Source organism: Stenella coeruleoalba, assembly GCF_951394435.1.
Source record: "Stenella coeruleoalba genome assembly, chromosome: 20".
In the NCBI taxonomy this organism is placed as follows: domain Eukaryota; kingdom Metazoa; phylum Chordata; class Mammalia; order Artiodactyla; family Delphinidae; genus Stenella; species Stenella coeruleoalba.
Genome location: NC_137166.1, coordinates 36,087,929 through 36,112,335, shown reverse-complemented (window position 1 = coordinate 36,112,335; position 24,407 = coordinate 36,087,929). Strand labels below are relative to the sequence as shown.

The following is a 24,407-nucleotide window of genomic DNA, read 5'->3' as shown; positions in this document are numbered from 1 at the left end:
TGAAGGGCCAGATGTCTTCCTTTCAGTCAGCAGTTGAGAAAGTGCACTAGTCAAGTGAACAATTTTCTGTATCCATTTTGTGGCAGATTATCATGATTAACGTGAATTTTGTAGCTTTTGAGCAGTGTATTCTGCTAACACCTTGCTGTAGTTTCCATGGCTGAAAAGTAGAAATGGTTTCTGCTTATAGTCTAGATAATAAGGCAAGTATTATCTACCTAGGAGAAAGTGGAGGCTTCAGGCTTTCAGTATGAAAACTATCTGAATATTCATGAAGTGGATGACTTTGGAACATGTACAGTATCTTTTTCCTTGAGGTTTCGGGGGTATGATTGTTTGACAGAAAACTGCCTGATAATGCATGAGGATAAGGAATACAGTTTGGATTTCAGGGCATGTAAGTAGATATATTGATATTTCTCAGAAGGAACTGAAATTATTGAGCTACTGGACTACCACAGGAGTATTAGTGATATTTGAGATGTTAGAACCAGTATACACGAGTTAGTTGGCTTGACTGCTGGGAGTGAGGAGGGGGATAGCTCATAACATTTAGAAATACTACAAGTGCTTTCTTCTTTTTCCTTTTCCCACCCCAAATTTGACAAGTAGTGAAATGTGATAGTTCACTATAAAAATGAAAATTAGATTGCTAAGTAGAGCTTCTTCATTTGTTTAGAAGTTTCTTTGTTTATCTGGATGAAAATGATTGAATTCGATGGGTTTTCATTTTTCTTTCAGGCTCAGTTTATGAACCTCTTAAAAGCATTAATCTTCCGAGGCCTGATAATGAAACTCTGTGGGATAAATTGGATCACTATTACAGAATTGGTAAGCAAAACCTGAGGAAAACATGTCCTTAGGTAGCTATGCCTTAGTTATATTATATATATATTATATGGATGATGTTCTCTCATTTGGATGTTGGGGTAGTTTCAGTGCTTAGACAGCTACATATTCCAATTGCATATGATATGGGGACTATGGAAGGAATCTGACAAGTCATATCTGTCCCCTGAATCATTTTGAAACTGTCACCAGTGTCCTCTGTGTCCTTTTAGCCTTCCTAAATATTACCAGATTTGAGAACTAGAGGCTGTCTCTTGAATAATTCTTACACAAAGATTTTTATTTTTTGCTTATTTACCTATACATGGTTCCTATGTAGTCCTGAACCTTTTATATCCATTTCTAATTCATTGAGATTCAAAAGGTAATCTCAGGTTACTGTTACTGATATCAGGTCCCTGTTTTTTTGGTTGCTGTTTTGTTTTTGTCAGGATCAACCTGACAAATTTTGTTACTTAATGTGAGCAAGCAACTTTGAGATATGTATGTATTTAGGGGGCTCCTCTTTGTTCATCAGACCGTAAGTTGGAAATGCCTATTAATTTTTTTTGTCAGTTTGCTTCTTGTGCCATTTATGTGGCCTAGTATGTCAAATATAAAATTGGATTTATTTATCTCACTAAGGAGAAGGATTTTTTAGTGTCAGCATCGTGTAAAACCTTATTTCAACTTATTTTGGTCAAGATTCTGGTATATATTCTTATGTTGCCTACTTATTATTAGCTATATTAGCTATATTATTAGCTATTATTAGCCATAACTAGCTAAAGAGATTAAACTGCCTTTTAAAAGAAATGTCAGATTTTTACTTTGGACTATGAGGACCGGTTTTTTACTCTGTGAAAAATAATAAATACCCTGGTATTCTGAAAGAAATGATAATGTCAGTTTAGTCTGAAAAAAGAAAAAGAAATTTAAGTCTTTAATCTCTGTGATGGACCAGAGTACTTTAGACCTTTGAAAAACTGTCCTAAAGTAGTTGACATATGCCAATCTAGATTAGAGTAACTTAATTTATTTGGGGGAAAAACATTACTCATCCATTTATAGTTAGACAGGAATAAAATAGCTTTTAGGAAATGTAATTTTAGTGTGTTTATTTTTCTATTTTAGGACTGTTTTATATAAGGTAGTAGAGTTTGCTTTCTGTATCTGCAGATGCAGAACCTGCAGATAAGGAGGGCCTACTGTATTAGCCATTTTAGATAAGGGACTTGAGTGTCTGAGGATTTTCGCATGCATGGTGGGTCCTGGAACCATCCCTGTGCATACTGACGGACAACTGGAAAACGCTGATTTCAGACTTCTTTGACTTAAGTTGAATGTTCACAAAATAATTATTTGCTTGCTGTTTTCATGTCATATAAAGATGGGATTCAGTTTTAAAATGTTAAACTTATCACTAATATAGTATGTAAAATGAATACATTGCTCTTCAGGTACGAATTAGTCATCAGTGAAAAACAGGATTCTGGCCTGTTTAGGGTTGAGTTAGCTTTGGATTTAGCAAATGTATACAACTCTTTGTTGTATATTTGCTTTATTTTTCCCTATTGAACTTATTTTTGAAAATATACTTAGTTTTTTGGTTAATCTTTTTTTTTTCTGTATCTGATGTTGCCTTATAACACTTACTGACATAAAGAAGGATGTGCTAAAGACTTTTTAAATGCCAGTTAGCTGAGTTCTTTCCTCAAAAGTGGAAAGACCCCTTCATGCAGGGTGGATCCCTACTTAGGCTGCAGTTACTTACCTGGAGTTGTTTCTACATCTTCAAAAGTTTTATACTACAGCTAAGTTTAGAAACAACAAAATTGTAGGATGAGGAAACCAAGGAAGTTTAAGACCTTCAGCTCAAGGGAAATGGATGGCTTTACAATTCGTTCTTTTTCTTGTTTTCAATTTCAGTCAAGTCAACATTGCTGCTGTATCAAAGTCCAACCACAGGTCTCTTTCCCACAAAAACATGTGGTGATGATCAGAAGGCCAAGATCCATGACAGTCTATACTGCGCTGCTGGGGCCTGGGCTTTGGCTCTTGCATACAGGTAAGCTGGTGTGTCTTTTACTAGTAACTCCAAGTCTAGGTAATAGGGTTTTGTAGCCCCAAGACAAATTGGGCAGCTGGCTCTGCTGCTGAGTCACTGTGTTACCTGCAACTGCTCACATCTCCTTTTAGGATTCTAAACCTTTCAGTTTTCCTAAGGATTTACATGAGACAAGTTCTAACATTTTATGAGTTTGTGACCAAAATTTCTCATCTCTAGGTTTGTAAATCATCATTAGTCTTTGACAGAATGAATTGCCCATTCTCGTTGAGTTGATTGGTTTCAATCACAGAGGAAATTGATGATGATTGAATTTTACAGATGATAAAACTAGGGCCTAGAGTAGTTTAACAGATTTGTTCAAAATTGCACAACTAGTTAATGACAGAGCCAGGGCCAGGACTCTTCTCCTTCCCTCTCCCAGTTTAGTGTTTTTCTTACTATACTTCTTTGGGGTATCACTTAATAATCTGGTTGTCAGTCAAATAATTATTTCATAAAGTAAAAGAAAAATAAATCTTTTCACAATACAAAAGTTCTCCTTACTTCATTTATTTCATTATATATGGAAAGCATCTGTTGTGGGTCCTGACACATAGTCAATAGTGATACACTTTAACCGTTACAAAAATGAGGTTTCTGAATATTAATTTTCTGAAGGTGATACATGCATGTACTTCTTTTTTTTTTTTTTTTTTTTAACATCTTTATTGGGGTATAATTGCTTTACAATGGTGTGTTAGTTTCTGCTTTATAACAAAGTGAATCAGTTATACATATACATATGTTCCCATATCTCTTCCCTCTTGCGTCTCCCTCCTCCCACCCTCCCTATCCCACCCCTCCAGGCTGTCACAAAGCACCGAGCCAATATCCCTGTGCCATGCGGCTGCTTCCCACTAGCTATCTATCTTACTACGTTTGTTAGTGTGTATATGTCCATGACTCTCTCTCGCCCCGTCACTGTTCACCCTTCCCCCTCCCCATAACCTCAAGTCCGTTCTCTAGGAGGTCTGCGTCTTTATTCCTGCCTTACCCCTAGGTTCTTCATGACATTTTTTTTTCTTAAATTCCATATATATGTGTTAGCATACGGTATTTGTCTTTTTCTTTCTGACTTACTTCACTGTGTATGACAGACTCTAGGTCTATCCACCTCATTACAAATAGCTCAATTTCGTTTCTTTTTATGGCTGAGTAATATTCCATTGTATATATGTGCCACATCTTCTTTATCCATTCATCCGATGTTGGGCACTTAGGTTGTTTCCATCTCCGGGCTATTGTAAATAGAGCTTTTGGGAGGTCTGAGGTCTTCTGCCAGCGTTCAGTAGGTGTTCTGTAGGAGTTGTTCCACGTGTAGATGTATTTCTGGTGTATCTGTGGGGAGGAAGGTGATCTCCGCGTCTTACTCTTCCGCCATCTTCCTGCTCTCTCCACATGCATGTACTTCTGATTTGAAAACTGTATCTTTCACATGAACATGATTTCTCTGTCTTAAATCATTGATGTGTTGCACTTGTAAAGAAAATCAAATAGTGAGATAATATAAAGGCAGTCACCTTCAGCACTTGTTTGCTAATGTCACTACCAGCGTTTTTTACCATATTCTATGTAAGCACAATGTAGCTTCATTAAATGTCTAGCAACTACTAGTCTTAGGACCAGTAGCACCTTAATCAAGTAGTCAAGCCAGTAATGGGACAGACTGACTTTAGGTGCCTCCTGATGTGGCACATTACCCATATTGACTTCTTACCAAAATGTGTAAATGGCTCTATCTGTAAATAAACAATCAGACAAAGCCAGATTGTGACTACTTGTAGGACAACTTGTCTGAGCTCTTAAAAAATGTAATAATCATAGAAGATTAGAAAATAGGTGTGAAGATGGCTAGATTATGAGAACTACATGCAATGCGTGAACCTTGATTGAATCACGCATTAAAAAAAGTGTAAAGTATATTTGGGGGATAGTTGGATTCTATTTGATATACACTATATATTAGACATTATAGTATCAATTCATTGGGTATGATAATGATATTATGGTTATGTAGGAGAATGTCCTTGTTTTTAGGAGATACTTCTGAAATATGTGTGGGTAATGATATTCAAATACTGCAGAAAATAAATTAGAGAATGCAAGCTAATTTTAGCAACTGGTGAATCCAGGTGAAGAGTAATTGTAGCATTCTTTTAGCTTTTCTATAGATTTGAAATTTTTGTAAATAAAATGTTGGGGGAAAATTGCTTAAAAAAAAACAAGAGTACCGGCCTTTTCCCAGGAGGCTTCAAACATCTGATAGAGAATTTAAAATCTTTTCTTTGCTGGGGACACTATCTATGTACTAACTCCCTGGATAATTTATCTTCTTACATAGTTAAAGTAGCAGATTTTTTGTTTTACTAGCAAGCAAAATGTGTTCTATTTGGATAAATGCAAGGGTACTTACCACAAAATTACTATGAAGCCCTTTTTACTTTCACAATATTATGTTGTGATAGTTTGTTTAGAGAATCCCCATGTTGTAAAATTAGTAGAATTTTGTTTCCAGTTCTACTTTTAAATGCTAATGAAATCATATAGATTATATTAGGTAGAATTCCTCAAAAATTAAGCTATCAGTATTTTCTCTTCATGAATTTATATCAATCTCTTATTGGTAATGAATGCATAATATAAAGTTATTAATTTTTGAAAATGGAAGTAATTTGAGTTTTCTAATTGTATTAGTTTTCAATCAGTCTTGTCAAAAATCTCTTGAAACCTCACTTCTGTTTGAATTTGTGTGTGTGTGCATGTGTACTGAGGACTTGAAAGGATTATTTTATGCACATTTATATTTCATATACATTAGGAGTATAATTTGATGTTATTTAATTAAATAATTGGATAAAGTCAAGAGACAATGAAGTAACTTATTTGCAAAAATACACTTTGAAATAGTTTTCCTTAAATGTAATATTACAGTTTCACTTTGTAATTTTGTTTTATTTTAGAGGAGAGAAGAAATACTAACTAAAATGTTTGACTTTTTAAAATGTCATTTACATATAAAGTTGTAGTCCTGAATATGTCATTGTTTAAAATTATATTATACTATATCTATATTATACTATGTATAATTATATTACATTACATTATATTACATTATAATTATATGTGAATATAATTATAATTAATATAAATAAAATTTTATATAATTATAACCATTATAATTATTTTATTTTATAAATAATTATATTGATTTACATGGTTTAGGTTAAAACTGTTCCTGAACCTAGTCAATTATACAAAATCTGTTAAAAGAAAGTTGAACCTAAACTTTATGCCATACTAAAAAGTATCATGTAGGGTTTTTGCATTTTTTGTTCTTTCTAATATAACTTCTAGAAAAAAACATGACTTTAAATTAGGGTTTAAATATGGAATTTAGTTTACTTTTTATATTTGAGAAGAGTAAGTAATTTTTTTAAAAAGAGTATTGACTTGAAGAAGTACTTTCAGACTGTTTAAATATGCATATATTAGAAATACAAAAACTCAAGGCAGACAGGATACCTTGTAGTACTGTCTAAGGGAGAGAGAGGATGCCTTCATGCAAGAAGTTAGCCAGTTCCCTCCCTTGTCAGATTTATTGCTATTTTAGGAACTGAATATAACAGGTGACCCTAGCTTAGTTCTAGTAAACAGTCAAGTCACGTGACCAAACAGTATTCTTATTTTTTTTCCTTGAAGTTTGGCTGTGTGGAAATAATGCACCAATGATAGGATTCAAGTGTTTAGTTTCTTCACTAGTTATATATTTATAAGTATGGAATTCTGGTTCAGATATAAACTCAAGACTTCATATTGTAGAAATACCTGATCAACATCTCCACATAGCTTGTGATCAATATATTGACTAAAGTTAAATATAAAGCTATTTATCTGTTTTTTAAAATTAAAAGTATTATTGAGATCATATTAAAACTTGAATGTGCATCCACAGAGCTGGCTAAAGAGAGTAGAATATTGCCAGTTCCTCGTAGAAAATAGAGGAATTATTTTGGATCACTAGGTTCATTTTAACTCTTAGGAAAGGCAATAGATATATACTAATTGCCTAAATGTTTTTACTCAAATGCAACTGTTCTTTTATTTTCTAAGTCAGAAGAGAAATATTCTTCTGGTTACCACTATTATTTGCAGAACAAAGGAGAAGCTCGAAAGCTTCATTGAAATAGGATTCCTTATTGCGGCTAAATTATTCTGGAATATTTTAGTCGTGGTTTAATGAATGTGGAAATTAGGGGCAGATAATTATTTTAAAGGCAGTTTTAGAAAAACTTGACTTTTTTTTTCCCCTGAATTATTTCTTTGTTTTATGGTGAGGTGGGAATTATATATAGAACATTTCTTTGAGCTCATTATACTCCAGATGTGCTGTTTCCTTCATTTATCAGTGCCCCATCCACTGTTATCCGTGCCATAATTTGCTTCTATTAACACTTGGCTCTGACATCAGGGTGAAAATAGATCACAGAGCAGAATCATACTAGTTTTACTTTATCGCCTGCATATGAAAGGGGGAATGATGTTCTAATGACAAATAACTTACTCTTTACTGACATTCACTGTACCATGTTAAAATGATCATCCTTCTTTCCATTACTGGTATGTGAGATCTGTAATTGAAAGAGGAGGTAATTATAGTATACTTTTAAATAAGGAGACAGGTGATGTTTTTTATCAGGTGAGGATGATGGCCAGATATTTTAGTTAAGATTTAGTAAAACAATGAATAAACTACTTCTATTATTTTCATTGGTGGGTAACTCTCATTCCTCTTTTTTGAAGGCCACTGATCAATAATAAAGGAACTTAAAGACAGAAGGAACTTAAAGACAGAAGAACATCTCAACCTAGTTTAATAGTTAGGTGTTAGCTGTTTTTTTTTCTTTTTAAAAACAAGAGATGTAAACTATGGTCAATTGATTTTAAACTAAGACCTAAGGATATAAAACTTTATGCCCAAATGCATCATGTATCGTACTGGATGCATGTTTTAGCTGAAGGCATTCCTGACTGAAGTGCCCGGCTGGCATTATTAAACACATGGCAGAACAAAGAAGACATGTGTCTACCTTAATCTACACTTCATTGAATCCAAGTGGCCATTGCATAACCTAAAGGGATTGATATTTAAAATTGCCTCTACTTTGTAACAATGAATTTAAAAAATCTTTTGGTGGATTTTTCCAATATAGAAATATCCTTTAAAGTTTCAGCCAAGTCAGTGTTGAAAATATTATATACTATTTTTAAAGCAATTGGCTTACTTCCTTAAAAGAAGGAGAAATTTGTGCAAGTTTCATCATGGGACATTTTTTTTTCCCCAGCATTTCTACATCTGCTGGGAAATTGCAGTTTCACTGTTACAGAATTAGTAGATGTCGCCAGAACATAGGATTAACTAGCTAGATAGTTAAATACTTAATTATCAAAAGCTGTGCTTCCTTTTCAAATGCATTTTCAATTTGCCTCATGAGTTATCTCTCTCACCCAGGCGCATTGATGATGACAAGGGAAGGACCCATGAACTGGAGCACTCGGCTATAAAATGCATGAGAGGAATTCTCTACTGCTATATGCGTCAGGCCGATAAGGTAAAAACACTATAGTGTGGGCTGAAATTCTCACATCATTCTGAGGCATTAATTTAACCAATATAGCAATAGCATCTTCTGAAGAAGAATGTACTTTCAAAAGGTAAAGCCACGTCCTAGGGCAGTCTAGATAGGTTAAAACAGCTCTGCCTTCCCAGCCCAGGGTTTTGAAATACTGAAATTGAAGAAATACCTTAAGCGAGATTGATTGAGAACTGTTATCTGGGCTTGAATTTGTTTGTATTTTGCATCTGGTGTTTGCTTGATAAATACTCAGTTTCTCAGGAACCTCACGATATCCATAATTCTAACCAATATTGTATTACTTAAGAAAATCCTTATCAAAATTCCTTTTGGACATGTGAGTACTCTGGCTTAAGTGAACTTTAGTTTAAGGCTATAACAACTTCATTCATTTACATGTAAAGAGGGCAGGAATTATAGGCTTAGAAAACAGCAAACTTTACATGGTTATTTTGGAAATTAAAGAAATAATGTGCATAATAAAACTTTTTAAACTGTAAAGGTCTATACAAATATAATGTGATATTCCCCCTACTTACATACACCTCTGTGTTTCCAGGTCCTAATATAGTAAGCATCCATATATTGAATATTTACATCAGTGCGTCATGGTTTCCCAAGACCACTCTCAGGTTTGATGATTCATTAGCAAAGATGCACTTCAGTAATTAATGCAGGCAATTTTGATCACTTAATGTTTTGTATATCTCTATCATATGAATACTATATTGTTTTTGTGATAGCACATTTTTTTAAGCCCTGTATCTGAAGTCAAAATGAAAAAAAAAAAAACAACTTATATTCTGTCACCAGAAAATGGCAACCAAACAATGTTAGTTTGCAGAGAAAGTAAATTTATTCACAGCTGATAATAAGAGATATATGAAAAACCTGTAATCTGTCTACTGAGATTTAACTTTGCAAATCATTATTATAAAGGTTTTTCAATGTTTGAAATAAAGTATTATGTCATATTGACATATTTGAATTAAACTTGCATGTCATATAGATTGAAGTAAGTGTGATTTAAGTTATTTTTTCTTATGTGAAAAGTTTACTGTTTATTTCACATTTATCATTTCATGAATGCTTTATGTCTATGAATTCAACTTTTCTCCCAAGGAAACATTGTGAGAGCCATGAATTTCGTATGTTTGCTAACCAGGCTGATGGACTTAAATTATAATTGTTTATCAAAAGGAAGAAAATGATGTAATATAAATTTTTTTCTTTGTGGCTTGTTTAACCAATTGTTAATGTCCTTTTCTAAATATTATTCAACTTTCCTAACCAGTATTCACAATTATGTTTTCTTTTGAATACACTTGAATGTGACTTAAGCTGTCTTGAATTCCTTAAATTACAAAGGATTATCATTTTTTGCCTTATGTAGGAATGATGGTAGACCATTAAAATAAGTGTGAGTTGTAAGAAGGTGTAGGTCACATTAGGATTAGGTATTTCTGCGTACTACAAAATGTAGGGTTTTATAAATTTTAAAACATTTTCATTGTTATAATCTTTCTTGAGTCCCATAACCTTTAGAGTAGGCATGGAGGATATTACTGTAATCCACATACGACTCAGTTGGAATGAACCATGCACCCAGCTCAGTGTGTCCCACCATACCTTCACCTCTTATTGGTGCTCACCATTTCCTTAATGACTCCATAGCAGTAGAGACTGTTACCATATTTTTATTTTTTAATTGCATTTTATTTATTTATTTTTGAATTTTTTTTTTTTATGCAGCAGGTTCTTACTAGTTGTCTATTTTATACATATTAGTGTATATATGTCAATCTCAATCTCCCAATTCATCCCACCACCCCCACCCCCAGTTACCATATTTTTAAATATGAAATTATATCTTTTGGCCTTCACTTAAAACTGAAGTAAAACATATTTGTAGTGTTCAAGTGCTCTTTAACCTTAAGGCTCATCTTCTGAAGTAAAATCATGACTTCGAAAGTTTAAGGCTCTCCACTTTTGTTGCTTCTCATTGTAAAGCATGCTTCCTGACATATTTTCTAATAATACTACCTAAAGGAGATATTTTAACTTATTATGAATTTGAGTGAATAGAGTTTTCCTTGATTTGAAGAATGTAGAGCAATCTGATTTCTATTATTGGCTTGCTGCTTGTATTAATTTCTACTTATTAACATTAGGACGTTTTTTACCTTTAAATGTTCATATACCTATTTTTATTAACACTTCTTAAGGAGAAGCATTCAGATTTCAAAATTGATTTAGTCTGCAGTTAGTAGTTCAGCAGGCAGGGATTTGCTTTACAATAGGCTATGAATGTTGCTGTCTCTATCTCCTTCAAAAATTTATTTAAAATGCTACCAAGTAGTTTCTAATTCATGAGAAATCATTAAACTTTTATAAAGTTTATTTTTCCAGGATTCCCTTATGAGATGATTTTTCCCACCTAAGTGCATATTTTAAGTCTATAAATTAAGAATGGATGACAGCATACTCAGTACCTTTTCCTGAATGATAAACTACTTATTCACAATGATTAAAATTTTCAGGAAAAGTCTAAATAAAATACAAGAATAAAAAACATTATTCTAGATTTTTTTAATCTAGAAAATTTTACTTTGATTATTCTTTATTTTTACTTGCCAAATGCCAGATATCATACAATACTAATTGATGTCCTCTTGATTTTGACTGCTTTCAAGAGTACTTTTTGTCTATATTTTACATACAGTATGCCCCATTAATTGTCAAAGCTTATAGAGTTTGGGTCTTTTATTTTTTCTGAAATTTTAAATTATTTGTCTTTAACAGCTTTAAGACTCAAAGCATAATTATATAATTCCCCACTTGAGCATCTTTAATCATTTAGTAATTGCTTTTCCCCTGACACAGTGATTGAATGAATATAAATTCTCATGCTGGGTACTTGTGTGTCTTGAAGACAAATGACAAACACTGCCTTGTCAACTGCAGCAATCACTTTATTAAACTAAGAAAACCTTATCCATCTAGATCCTTATCAAGTGGGCAAAATGTATTTTGTTTTAATTTAACCACATTTTTGTCTATGAGCCCAGAATAATGTTCAGCACTTTGAGATAATAGTCATGGTACTGTGAAAGTAGTGACCACATTGATTTCTATTTGTGTAGTCTAAGACAGGAGTCCCCAGCCCCTGGCCCGTGGATGGGTACCGGTCTGCAGCCTGTTAGTAACTGGGCGGTACAGTAGGAGGTGAGCAGCGGGCGAGCGATTGAAGCTTCATCTGCCACTCCCCATCAGTCTCATTACCACCTGAACCATCAACCCCCCACACCCCCACCAGTGGATCAGTGGAAAAATTGTCTTCCATGAAACCGGTCCCTGGTTGGGGACCGCTGGTCTAAGACTATTGCCAGCAGTTTCAGATACTGAGAAGGGGTAGCCTTCTCACCTTCTCTGAGTTAACACTGGATAGCTTGGTCACTACATAGATAGAGGGTGTACATCCCTACCTTTACCCTCACTCTCTCATTTCTGATTATCTTTTGATAGGTCCTGACTTTCATTTTGTTGATTTCAACCATAGGGAGAGCTTATTTGTTTGTGCAGGGCTCTTGGGGGTGCAAAGGTGTGTTAGCTCTCTAGCACAGTACTGTCAAATAAATTTTCTGTGATGATCTAAATGTTCTCTGTTACTGTGTTGAACAGTTACAGAAGTCACTAGTCATATGTGGCTGTTGAATACTTGATATGGGGCCAGTGTAACTGAAGGACTGAATTTCTAAATTTTATATAATTGTAATTTAATTTAATTAGTCACATGTAGCTAGTGGCTACCATATTGGATAGTGTGACTTCTAGAAGCTTGTAAGATAGTGGGAGATACAGACAACTAATGAAAATAAAAGACTGGAGAAACAATTGAGTGATAAGCACCCTGATGTAGGAGTCCAAAGGAAGGAATTTTAGTTGGGGTTCAGAAGGGGCTTTATAAAAGAAGGTTTTGTGGGGTTTTTTTTGAGATAAGACTTTAAGGATGGAGAAGAAATTTGAAGGTAGAGAAGAGAATATGGTTCTATGTGGTTCCTTAGCCAAGTGAAACAAGACAAGATCATGAACACCCAGATACCATCAAATAGAGAAGAAAGTCATTGCCTTACATAGAGCTATGTGTTATTCTATTCATTCTCTGTTCCTATTCATCTCATACTTCCAGGAACTAGTACTTGGCATACTTGGCATATAACTGGTCAGTAAATGTTTGCCGAATTGAATTAATATCTGTTTGTTCTTGGAGTTTGTCTTTTTGTCATTTAGTAATTACTTAGTATTCTAAAATGGTTAAATTTTTCGTTTGGTTAATAAGTAAAGGTATGGCCTATATTTGCTTGGAATTGGTGCCTTAGAAATGAGAGTATGTGTGGGAAAAGAAATGAAAACACGTTGACAAGAGCATGGGTTACAATTTGTGATCCTTGGAGAAAGAAAAAGCATTTGAAGTTTTGAACACTTACTGAATTAGAATGTCGCCTGAAGCACTCTTTCACTGAGTGTCATGTAAGCATTTCCAAATAGCAGTACAGTGGGATACAATCCCTGAAATCCTGTCCAACAGAGTAAACCGTTATTTGACTCTAAAATAAGATGCAAAACATTACAAAAGCCAATGCTACTATATTAACAAGCTCCCTATTACACTTGAGTTGCTATGTTTGTGAAATATCAATTAAGTATTTAACAATCGTGTTAACTGTTAAATTACTAGTTATGAGTTGTCTGTGTTTTGTTTCTTTAGAAAAAGTAATAACATTTCTGCTTTTTTCTATCCTCTGTCTATAAGCTGTTGCTTTCCCCATTAAAAAGTGTCTTGAAAAATAATTTATAATCTCTGATCTTGGATAAAAATGTGAATTAGTAGCATTATTCAAATTTTATATTTGATTCTAGGTCCAGCAGTTTAAGCAGGATCCACGCTCGACAACATGCCTTCACTCTGTTTTCAACGTACATACAGGAGATGAGATTCTCTCCTATGAGGAATATGGTCATCTTCAGGTAAAAAGAGAAGATTACAAATTTTCTTCTCCATTTATACTCTACATCATAGAAGATTTGAGGCTATTTACAATTTTTAAAAAGTAGATTTCATAAATTGTTCAAAACAGTAGTAGAAAATCAACCACGAAATGAAGAAATCCCACCAGGACTGAATTAGGTATTGTGATTGAACATTAAATTTGACTGTGTTATTGGTCCAAAAGCAAAAAGGGCAGGTGGATAGATTATAATATTATTACTATCTAGAAGAAGGAATCCTACAGCTCTTTCAGTGACAAAAGCTTGTTCTTATTACCAAATTTAGAGGAATTTCAATATTTAGGAACTAGGGAATAAAAGACAATTAGCAGTAATATAACAGCAAATCAGAAGTTTTTGTTACATGACAGTTCATTTTTAATATATCAACCTTCAATAACGTTAAAAACATACCACTAAAATGTAATTCCAAAGGCATTTCTGGAGTCTATAAATTTTATCTTACATACTATATTAAATTTTGTATATAAATGTTATATGCTAAGAATACAGCATAAGACTGTTTTGTTTTCACTTTTTCTCTCACATCTGTGTACTCCTTTTAGCAGGACATCCTATTGCCTTGTTTCTAGGATACAAATATTATATATGCTGTTTATCTTTAATGGATTTTCTTCCTGTTCATCATTTGGTTCTGTAGTCTTTAGGATAGAATACTTATTATTCATATATTCCTACTAAAATAAGAGTGTCTCCTTTGTATAGTTCCTCTCTCTCTAGAGATCTGAAATGTCTTACTTAAGTATGACTCCTCCAAACACAGAAAGTTGTGTCCCCATTTCTAGGCAGCAGAAACTCTTACACTTATTTGTAACCTGTTCCTTGGAGTTTTAGTGTTACATGAATATGTAGCTGCTCAACCTTCTCCTTGTAATTATCACCTAATTAGGTTTTCTGTACCTTTTGCTTTGACGAATATGTTTACTATTGACATAGGGTTTTCAGAAGATAGTGGCTCACTTATTTTTGTAGCTCAGAATTTAAGCTCAGTGCCTGGCACACGGTAGCTTTCAAATAAATGCTGGTCAACCTGTTATTTGGTAGTCCCTGTACAATTTACCACTTACTGTTATTTTCTCACAGAAGCCTCCTGAAATTCAGAGCAGTGAGCTCTTTGAGGTGTTTTTGTAAGTGGCTGTCAATAGTAATGAAATTTCTTTGAGGTCATTTCTGACAGGCCAGTGTCAGTGCTCTAAGAAAATATTTGGGTGACCTTGGCAATGGGATGAAACTCTTCCCTACTGTGATCTGAGAAAAGTCCGTCAAGAGTTGATGTTGACCTAAAATACCTAAAAACTGGAATACTCTGTCTTTTTATGTGGCCCACTTGGACCTTGACAAGACCCCCGACACACACTGGACTTTGAGTGCTGGGAAATCAGGAGATGTTCACAATAGTCCTGGTTCCTGAGAGAGCTACCCCCACTGGTAGGCCCTGGCAGCACAGGGCTGCTTTGTCCAAGGCATCTAGGGCACAAATAATTTTCTGCCCCAACTTTCTGTCAATTATTCAAAAAGGACTGGAGGAGAGTCAAGGAAGGCACAAGGTACCAAGGCTGTTATTGGGTAATAACCTTTTGGGTTAGAATTATATGGGGAGAAAATTACATCTTGCCTTCTCTTTGTTTTTAACTCAAGTTAGCAGTTTCTTGGCTAAATGAAAAATTTTCACTGCTTCCCATTTATTTATTTGTTTGTTTATTACATAACAGCTTTATTGAGATATAATTCACATAATATACAGTTCGCCTATGTAAAGTATATAACTCAGTGGTTTTTAACATATTCACAAAGTTGTGCAGCCAACATCACAGTCAGTTTCAGAACATCTTCATCACCCCATAAAGATATCCTGTACCTATTAGTAGTCACTCCCCATCTCCTTCAAAGACCCCAGCCCTAAGCAATTACCAGTCTACTTTCTGTCTCTGTGAATAAGCCTATTTTGTACATTTCATATAAATGGAATCATACAACATACGGTCTTATGTGACTGATTTCTTTCATTTAGTGTAATGTTTTCAAGGTTTGTCCATGTTGTAGTATTTATCTTTCACTGCTTGTTTTTTCTAAAAAATTTACACATCCTATTCAGAATTCTATGAGAATCTTTATTTTTGGTTAAAGTGGACATTATTGTCTTTTTCTTTGTTTTGTTTAGATCATATAATGTTTATCTTTAATAAACTAATAAACTAAGAGAAAAAACTCATTTGTTCATAAATAGATTTTAAATTATTGATTACTGTGTTCCAGCAGTTGCTTACATAAGTTCTGTATTCTCTGAATACAAGATGCACTGCCTATTGTTTATGGTGTACTGGCATAGTCCTAATGTCTTAATTGCCAAACAGTTTTTTCATTTACATACATTTGAGTTGGATTGACATTACATAGCCTGTGGGGCAAAACTGTTTCAAAGTAGAAGTACTCAGATCTAGAGTTTAAAAATAAATCTTAGAAAGCAAATGTTGTAAAAATAGTCCCTAATCAGCTGTTAATAACCATCACAATGAATTTGAGGATTTTAGAGTTTTACATACAAAGCTGAGCTTTTATTATTATGAACTAAATCCATAGCTCCTTTATTTTTCATAGGAAAGGGAATAGTTTTTATATGCCATTACTAGAGCAAAAGACTTGTAATTTTAGCTTTTACATTTAATTTCATAACATAGTATTTTTGTTGTTTCCTTTAACCTATTATAATGTTTGTTTTCAGATAAATGCAGTGTCACTCTATCTCCTTTACCTTGTGGAAATGATTTCCTCAGGACTCCAGATTATCTATAACACTGATGAGGTATGATTTCCCCAAATTCTCTAGTAGTAAATTTCATCTCTGAGAATATCTTTCTTCTTTTTCAAACTTATTTTTAGTTGTATAAAATGGATTACTAAATTCATATAGCCAGATACTAGATTTTGGATACTCAGGCAAAAAGTCTTTATATTTTCAATGCAAAGCACTTTAAAAATGAACAAAATATGTAACAGGTTATAAAACTTTACTCCTCTGAAGGCTATATTTCAAGTGATCTGAGATAAAAACTTGTAACTTTCAGAAATTTTAGTAACAATGAAAATAAAATAGCATTTGCAGATTTTCTTAGAATTATTATGTCTTCTTTCATATCATTGCTTTTTGTAACCCATCCTTTTAAAAGTAAAAAAATACGTTTATTATATTTTGTTATTTTTATTTGTCCAACCTCAGTAGAGTTCTTGATGCTTTCCAAAAGATAAGCACCATTTTCTTATTCTTATTAGGAAATTTGAAAATAATGTATATGACAAAGTTGAGAAACATTTCTTTCATAGGCAATAATGCTTGAACAAACACACAGACAGACCCACGTGCTGACACATTTTGAAATATGACCACAGTTGAAGCAAAAAGCTTTCATTATTGAGATGGTATATACAATGAGAATTCCATCAAAAAGCAGGTATATTATATACTTATTATTTTTCTCCTGTGATCCATGCAGGGAGAACAATTGTATCATATACTAAACACCAAAGTCATCACTGAACTGCACTGAGGGTGCTGTGAAAGTGGTACATGTAGTCCTGCCCTCTAGTAGTTCATAATCTTATACATTCATCCAGTTGTGCCTTTTTAATACACATAAGTAAAACCTATTTAGAAGTGTAGCTAAATAATAAAGAAACAATAATGATAAGAAATTAGGACTTTCCTGCTGGCTCAGTGGTTAAGAATCTGCCTGCCAATGCAGGGGACCCGGGTTCAATCCCTGGTCTGGGAAGATCCCACATGCCGTGGAGCAACTGAGCCCGCGTGCCACAACTACTGAGCCTGCGCTCTAGAGCCTGTGAGCCGCAACTACAGAAGCACACACACCTAGAGCCTGTGCTCCGCAACAAGAGAAGCCACTGCAATGAGAAGCCCACACACCGCAACAAAAAGTAGCCCCTTCTCGCCACAAGCAGAGAGAGCCTGTGCGCAGCAATGAAGACCCAACGCAGCCAAAAATAAATAAATAAATTTATTAAAAAAAAAAAAGAAACCTTTGGGACCAAATAAGTTTTAGATATCAAAGTTTTTTGTGTGTTTTGAAAAGGTGATAAGATACCTTATTTATGTTATAACCCCAGCAGGGTTTAGGGCAAAACCACATACATAGCCCCTTAATATTTTTACATTGACATATGCATATTCACATAAAGTGCGATAAATAAGGCAGATAATCTGAGGTCAGTTATGGGTTTTGCTGACAAATGAGTTAAGAAAAAACGAGTTTCAGAGTTTGTGGGATTTTCATATTGTAAATAAGAGATGGTAGACCTGAATACTAATTAGAGGTGGAGGGGAAAAACACATTAAACAAAGAAAAATTAAGAACTGTGGTCTAGTGCAGTTTGAGTTAGGAGAAAGAAGTCAGAGTTTTCACCAAGTAGGGGAGATTTGAACTGCGACTAAAGGAAGGTTCATAGAAAAGTGTTTCAGTTGAAATGAGCAAGACCAAGCCCAATTGGAATCTACGCTTCCTGTCAGACTGTGGAGTACATATAGGCATGCAGGCTTAGGGTGGGAAGATGATGGAGGGTTTGAATGTTAGACATGAGAATTGTGATACTGTGTCAAGATTCACAGAACCTTTCTGACAACAAAAATTGTGTGAAAAATAGCAGACCTTGGTGTCAGAATGATATGGGGGATAAAGAAGACACAGTAGCCACAGATGTGTTTCTAGATCTAGAGCATAGTAAACCAGTGGTCTTATGGTGAAAAACAGAATTCAGAAGTACTTACAAATGGTGGAAGAATTTAGAACATGGTGTTTAATGGAAAATCCAAATGGATATATTTCATAATTGGATATAAAACAAAGGTATGGGTTATAAGTATTCAAGGGCTAGAATACCAGAATTGGAGAATTATAAATATGCATTGCAAACATAGAATGTTAATTAATTTTTTTTTAGTCAGATTGTTTTCTTTTGTTGAGTTTTAAGTGTTCTTTGTATATTTTGGATAACAGTGCTTTATCAGGTGTGTCTTTTGTAAACATTTTCTCCCAATCTGTGGCTTGTTTTCTGAATCTCTTGACATTATTTTTCACAGAGCGCAAGTTTTTAATTGTATTGAAGTCCAGATTATCAATTATTTCTTTCATAAATTGTTTCCTTGACGTTTTATCTAAAAAGGCATCACTATACCCAAGGTCATCTAGATTTTCTCCTGTGTTGTCTTCTAGGAGTTATAGTTTTGCTTTTACATTTAGGTCAATGATCCATTTTGAGTTTATTTTTGTAAAGGATATAAGTTCTGTTTCTGTATTCATTTTTTTGTTTTAATGAGGATGTCCATTTGTTCCAGCACCATTTGTTGAAGAGACTGTCTTTTTTCCATTGTTTTACCTTTGCTCCTTTGTTAAAGATCAGTTGACTATACTTATGGGGTTCTATTTCTGGGCTCTCTTTTCTGTTCCTTTGATCTGTTTGTTTATTTTTTTGCCAGTGCCACACTGTGTTGAATACCATAGCTTTATAGTAAATCTTGAAATTGGGTAGTGTGATATCTCCGACTTAGTTCTTCTTCAAAATTGGGTTGACTATTCTGGATCTTTTGCCTCTCTGTAAAAACTTTAGAATCAGTTTGTCAATATCCATAAAATAACTTGCTGGTACTTTGGTTGGGATTGTATTGAATATATAGATCAATTTGGGAAGAACTGATAGCTTTACAACATTGAGTCTTCCTATTCACGAACATGAAATACCTCTCCATTTATTTAGTCCTTCTTTGATGACATTAATCAGTTTTGTAGTTTTCCTCATATAGATCTTATATATATTTCCTTAGATTTATACCTGTTTCATTTTTGAGGATGTTAATTTTAGATTCCACTTGCTCATTGTTGATATATAGGAATGTAATTGACTTTTATATATTAAACTTGTATCCTGCAACTTGTTATATTTGGTTATTAGTTCCAGGGGTTTTTTGTTCATTGTTTTGGACTTTCTGCATAGATGATCATGTCATCTGCCACCAAAGACAGTTTCATGTTTTCCTTCCCAATCTGAATACCTTTTATTTCCTTTCCTTGCCCCATTAAATTAGCAAGGACTTCCAGTATGATCTTGAAAAGGAGTGGCCAGAAGGAACATGCTTGCCTTGTACCTGATCTTAGTGAGGAAGCATTGAGTTTCTCACCATTAAATATGATTTTAGTTGTATATATTTTGTAGATAGTCCATTTCAAGTTGAGAAAGTTCCCCTCTATTCCTAGTTTACCAAGAATTTTTGATCATGAATCAGTATTGGATTTTGTCAAATACTTTTCTTCATCTGTTGAAATGATCATGTGATTTTTCTTTATTAGTCTTTTGTTGTGATGTATTATAGTAATAGATTTTCTAATGTTGAATCAGCTTGGCATGCCTGAGATAAATTCTACTTGGTGTGGTGTAATTCTTTTTTATACTTTTTTGGATTCAGTTTGCAAATATATATTTTTATAAATTTATTTATTTTTGGCTTCACTGGGTCTTCATTGCTGCGTGCGGGCTTTCTCTAGTTGTGGTGAGCGGGGGCTACTCTTTGTTGCGGTGCATGGGCTTCTCCTTGCAGTGGCTTCTTTTGTTGTGGAGCCTGGGCTCAGTAGTTAGGGCACACGGGCTCAGTAGTTGTGGCTTGCGGGCTCTAGAGCGCAGGCTCAGTAGTTGTGGCACACAGGCTTAGTTGCTCTGCGGCATGTGGGATCTTCCCAGACCAGGGCTTGAACCCATGTCCCCTGCATTGGCAGGTGGATTCTCAACCACGGCACCACCAAGGAAGCACAATTTGCAAATATTTTTTTGAGGATTTTTGCATCTATGTTCATGAGAGTTATTGGTCTGTAGTTTTCTTAAAATGTCTTTGGTTTGGGTGTTAAGGTATTGCTGGCCTCCCAGAATGGGTTAGGAAGTATTCCCTCTGCTTTTATCCTTTGAAGGAGATTGTAGAGAATTGATAAAATTTCTTCCTTAAATGTTTGGTATAATTCACCAGTGAACCCATCTAGAACTGATGCTTTCTGTTTTGGAAGGTCATAATTATTGATTCAATTTCTTTAATAGATACAGGTCTATTCAGATTATCTGTTTCTTTTTTTTTTTGTTGGTTTTGTTTTATTGTGGCTCTCAAGGAATTGGTCTGTTTCATCTGGGTTATCAAATTTATGAACATAGAGTTACTCTTCGTATTCCTTTACTTACTCTTAATTGCCATGGGAAATGTAGTGATGTCCCCTCTTTTGTTTATGTTAATAGTAATTTGTGTCCTCTCTCTTTTTTCCTTAGTTAGCATAGCTAGAAGCTTATTTATTTAATTTTCAAAGAACCAGCTTTTGGTTTCATTGATTTTTTTCTCTTAATTTCCTTGGTTTTCAATTTCATTGGTTTCTGTACTAATTCTTATTATTTCTTTATTTATTCTTCCTTCGGATTTAATTTGCTCTTTTTCTAGTTTTCTAAAGTAGAAACTTAGAATATTGATTTTAGATCTCGTGTTTTTTAATATATGCATTCAATGCTATAAATTGAATTAAAATTTTGAAAAGCTGTTTCATTTCATTTTTTTTTGACCCATATAGTATTAGTATTATGTTATATAATCTTCATGTTTGGGGATTTTCCAGTTGTCTTTCTGTTATTGATTTCTAGTTTAATCATTTGTGGACTGAGAGCATTGTATGATTTATATCTTTTTACATTTGTTAAGGTGTGGTTTTGACCCAGAATGTGGTCTGTATTTGTAAGTGTTCCATGTAAGCTTGAGAAGAACATATATTCTGCTGTTCTGCAGTGAAATAGTCTGTGAATGTCCTTTATATCCAGTTGATTGATGATGTCATTGAGTTCAACTATATCCTTACTGATTTTCTGCCTGCTGGATCTGTTTCTTATAGAGAGGTGTTGAAGTCTTAAACTCTGATAGAGAATTCATCTGTTTCTCTTTCCAATTCTGTTGCTTTTTTCCCTCACAATTTGATGTTGTTAGGCATATACATGTTAAAGATTGTTATGTCTTCTTAGAGAATCAACTCCTTTATTATTATATAATGCCCTTCTTTATCCCTAATAACTTTCCTTCCTTTGAAGTCTGCTCTGTTTGAAATTAAATAGCTATTTCAGCTTTCTCATCTGGTGATTAGTGTTAGCATAGTATATTTTTCTCCATTTATTTTCTTGAAATCTGTATGTGTCTTTATAGTGAAAGTGGGTTTGTTATAGACAACATATAGTTAGGTCATGGTTTTTGATCCACTCTAACAATCTCTGTCTTTTAATAGGTGTATTTGGAACGTTGACATTCAAAGTGATTATTGATGTGGTTGGATTACTATCTGCTGTATTGGTTACTGTTTTCTATTTGTTGCCCTTATAGTTTGTCTATTTTTGTCTTCCACTCTTTTTTTCCCTTTGCTCTAATTGAGTTTTTTAATATGATTCTGTTTTCTCTCCTTTTTTAGCACATCATTTACATTTCATTTTTTTCCTACTTTTTTTACTTGTTGCCCTGGAGTTTGCAATATACATTTACAGTAAGTCCACTTTCAAATAACACTATACTACTTCACACATAGTGTGAGTACTTTATAATAACAAAAAAATCCTAATTCTTTCCTCTTATCCCTTGTATCTTTGCTGTCATTTATTTTATTTATATATAAGCATACATAAACATATACACACATAAGATATAGTCATAAACATACATAATCAGTTATCAATACATTGTCGCTATTATTTTGCTCTGATTAGGCAGTATTTATTTATTTATTGGGTGAAGTAGAAAAGAATAGCTTTATTGCTTTGCCAGGCAAAGGGGGCTACAGTGGTCTAATGACCTCAAAACTGTGTGTACCTACCTGGAGGAGGTAGTGAGGAGTTTTATAGGAACGGTTCAAAGAGCACGTGATCAGCTCATGGACCTAGGCAGTCTTCTAGTTAGCCTTCTATAATCCTACGGTTAGGTCCCAGTCTGTTAGTTAGCCTGTGCCTCTGGACTATGAACTTCATAAGTGTTTTCAGTTTTTTTCTCTCCCCTTAGGTAGGACAGGATGGCTCTGGTAGGCTGGAATTGAAAATTTCTGTTCCCCATGTGGAAGGTTAGAGCTGGCTGGAATTGGGTATTTCCCTTCCCCAGTCAGTTAGGCTCTGAAAATAGCCCAGCAGGTCTGGCTTTGATTAACTAGTTTCCCCTAAGGGGAGACCCTCTTAAGAAAAACAGAATGTTTCAATGTATTTCAAAATGGTTACTTTTTCCCTCTCCTTGCTGGAAGCTACAGGGGATTTTCCTAGGATATTTTCTGTGGGAACCTGGCTGAGTTCTTGGAGGTAAATCTCACAATACTGTGGGGACCCTGTTATGACTGGGTCGCCCTGGAGTTTTTACCTTTCAAGAGTTTTTAAGTGAGCCTCTAGCAATTTGTCAGTTACAGTTCAGATTTTACTACCCCAGCACTGATTCCCTAGGTGGTTTCTGCTCATGAGTCTATGCTCTAGGGAGCCATAACTGCCTGTTTTTGCCTGTGGGTCTCTCCAGTCTTGGGACAGCAGTTTGCTCTGTGTCCTCCCCCCTCTCATGGATCCAAGAAGAGTTAAAAAGCTTTTTATTTGTTAGGATGAAGTGGAATGGCAATTTCTAAACTCCTTTTTTGCGGAACTGGAATGTAAGTGGTATTTTAGTTTTACTTATGGGACTTATTAGCCAAAAATGCCTTCTTGGCCAACTATTACACCATTCATGCAGCCTGAGTATACTGCCTCACTTGGGCCCAGCCCTGGTCCTAAAGTCCTCCTAAGAGGGGGAAGAAGCAAGTATATGGACTATATACTTAAGAAGTTTGTCATAAGAGGAAGAAGGATTTAGATGGTTTCAAATCTTTTAACTTGGAGACCTGACAAGTATTAAGTATTTCCTGTACGTTTTATAGAATCTAAATAACTCTAAAGACCATGGAAAAGCTGAAGACATCAGGTTTTATAAAATTACACCACAATTTTTATATGGGCAGATTTTCCTTAGGGAAATAGGTAAGGTAACAAGAAATTGGGAAAGCTGGGAAGACCCTCCCCAATATTTGAAGTAAAAAAATGTTTACTGGAGGTGTGTACTGCTCCACTCTTTGGTGGAGAAGTGACAGGATAGGTTTGTGTTTTATGAAAACCTAGAATGCTCTGTTATATTTCTGTGTGAGGCCCCAACACCCTAATTGCTTTTTCCTTCACTGAAATATGTGAGCTGTTCTTGGCTCTGAGGGCAGATATCTCTATGTTGGGATTGAGAATGAAAAGGTCACGGATTCAACTGCCTCAGCCATTCATCATTTGTGAGAGAACGTATGTAGACTGCTTCCTGGTCAACTCTTGAGCAATGTATTTGTTAACTCTGGGCTTAGAGACTTTCTAGAGACCCTAGAGAACAAGGAAGAATCATTTTAAGAGGCTGTGTTTTCCTCTGCTCTGATTTCTCAACCAATTCTTTCCTACTGCTTTCTCTTTTCCTATAATTTCTCAAAGTTTCTAGTGTACTGGTGGAACTTTACCTTGGTTTTTAGTGTTATTATTATTATTATGTTTATTATGTTATTAATTATTATTATTATTAATATTAGTGTAATTATTATTATTTAGTGTTATTATTTAGTGTTATTTAGTGTTATTTAGTATTATTTAGTATTTAGTGTTATTATTTAGTGTCATTCTTAAGAATATATGCATTAAATTAATTAGGTGTGTAGGGTGGAGGT

General features: G+C 34.2%; 1 protein-coding gene across 7 annotated transcripts in view; it reads left to right on the top strand.

Moving 5' to 3' along the window:
* Window positions 1-24,407, top strand: part of PHKB (phosphorylase kinase regulatory subunit beta) — a 193,905-nt gene that overhangs the window by 22,924 nt on the left and 146,574 nt on the right. For 5 of the 7 annotated variants that reach the window (XM_079906270.1, XM_079906276.1, XM_079906271.1 and 2 more), the window contains 5 exons: window positions 742-831; window positions 2,758-2,896; window positions 8,448-8,547; window positions 13,492-13,599; window positions 16,364-16,444. In XM_079906270.1, coding sequence (XP_079762396.1) covers window positions 742-831; window positions 2,758-2,896; window positions 8,448-8,547; window positions 13,492-13,599; window positions 16,364-16,444 — 518 coding nt within the window. Of the gene's footprint in view, window positions 1-222; window positions 398-741; window positions 832-2,757; window positions 2,897-8,447; window positions 8,548-13,491; window positions 13,600-16,363; window positions 16,445-24,407 lie in introns of all 7 variants that reach the window. The other 2 variants (XM_079906274.1, XM_079906275.1) reach the window with 2 other exon arrangements.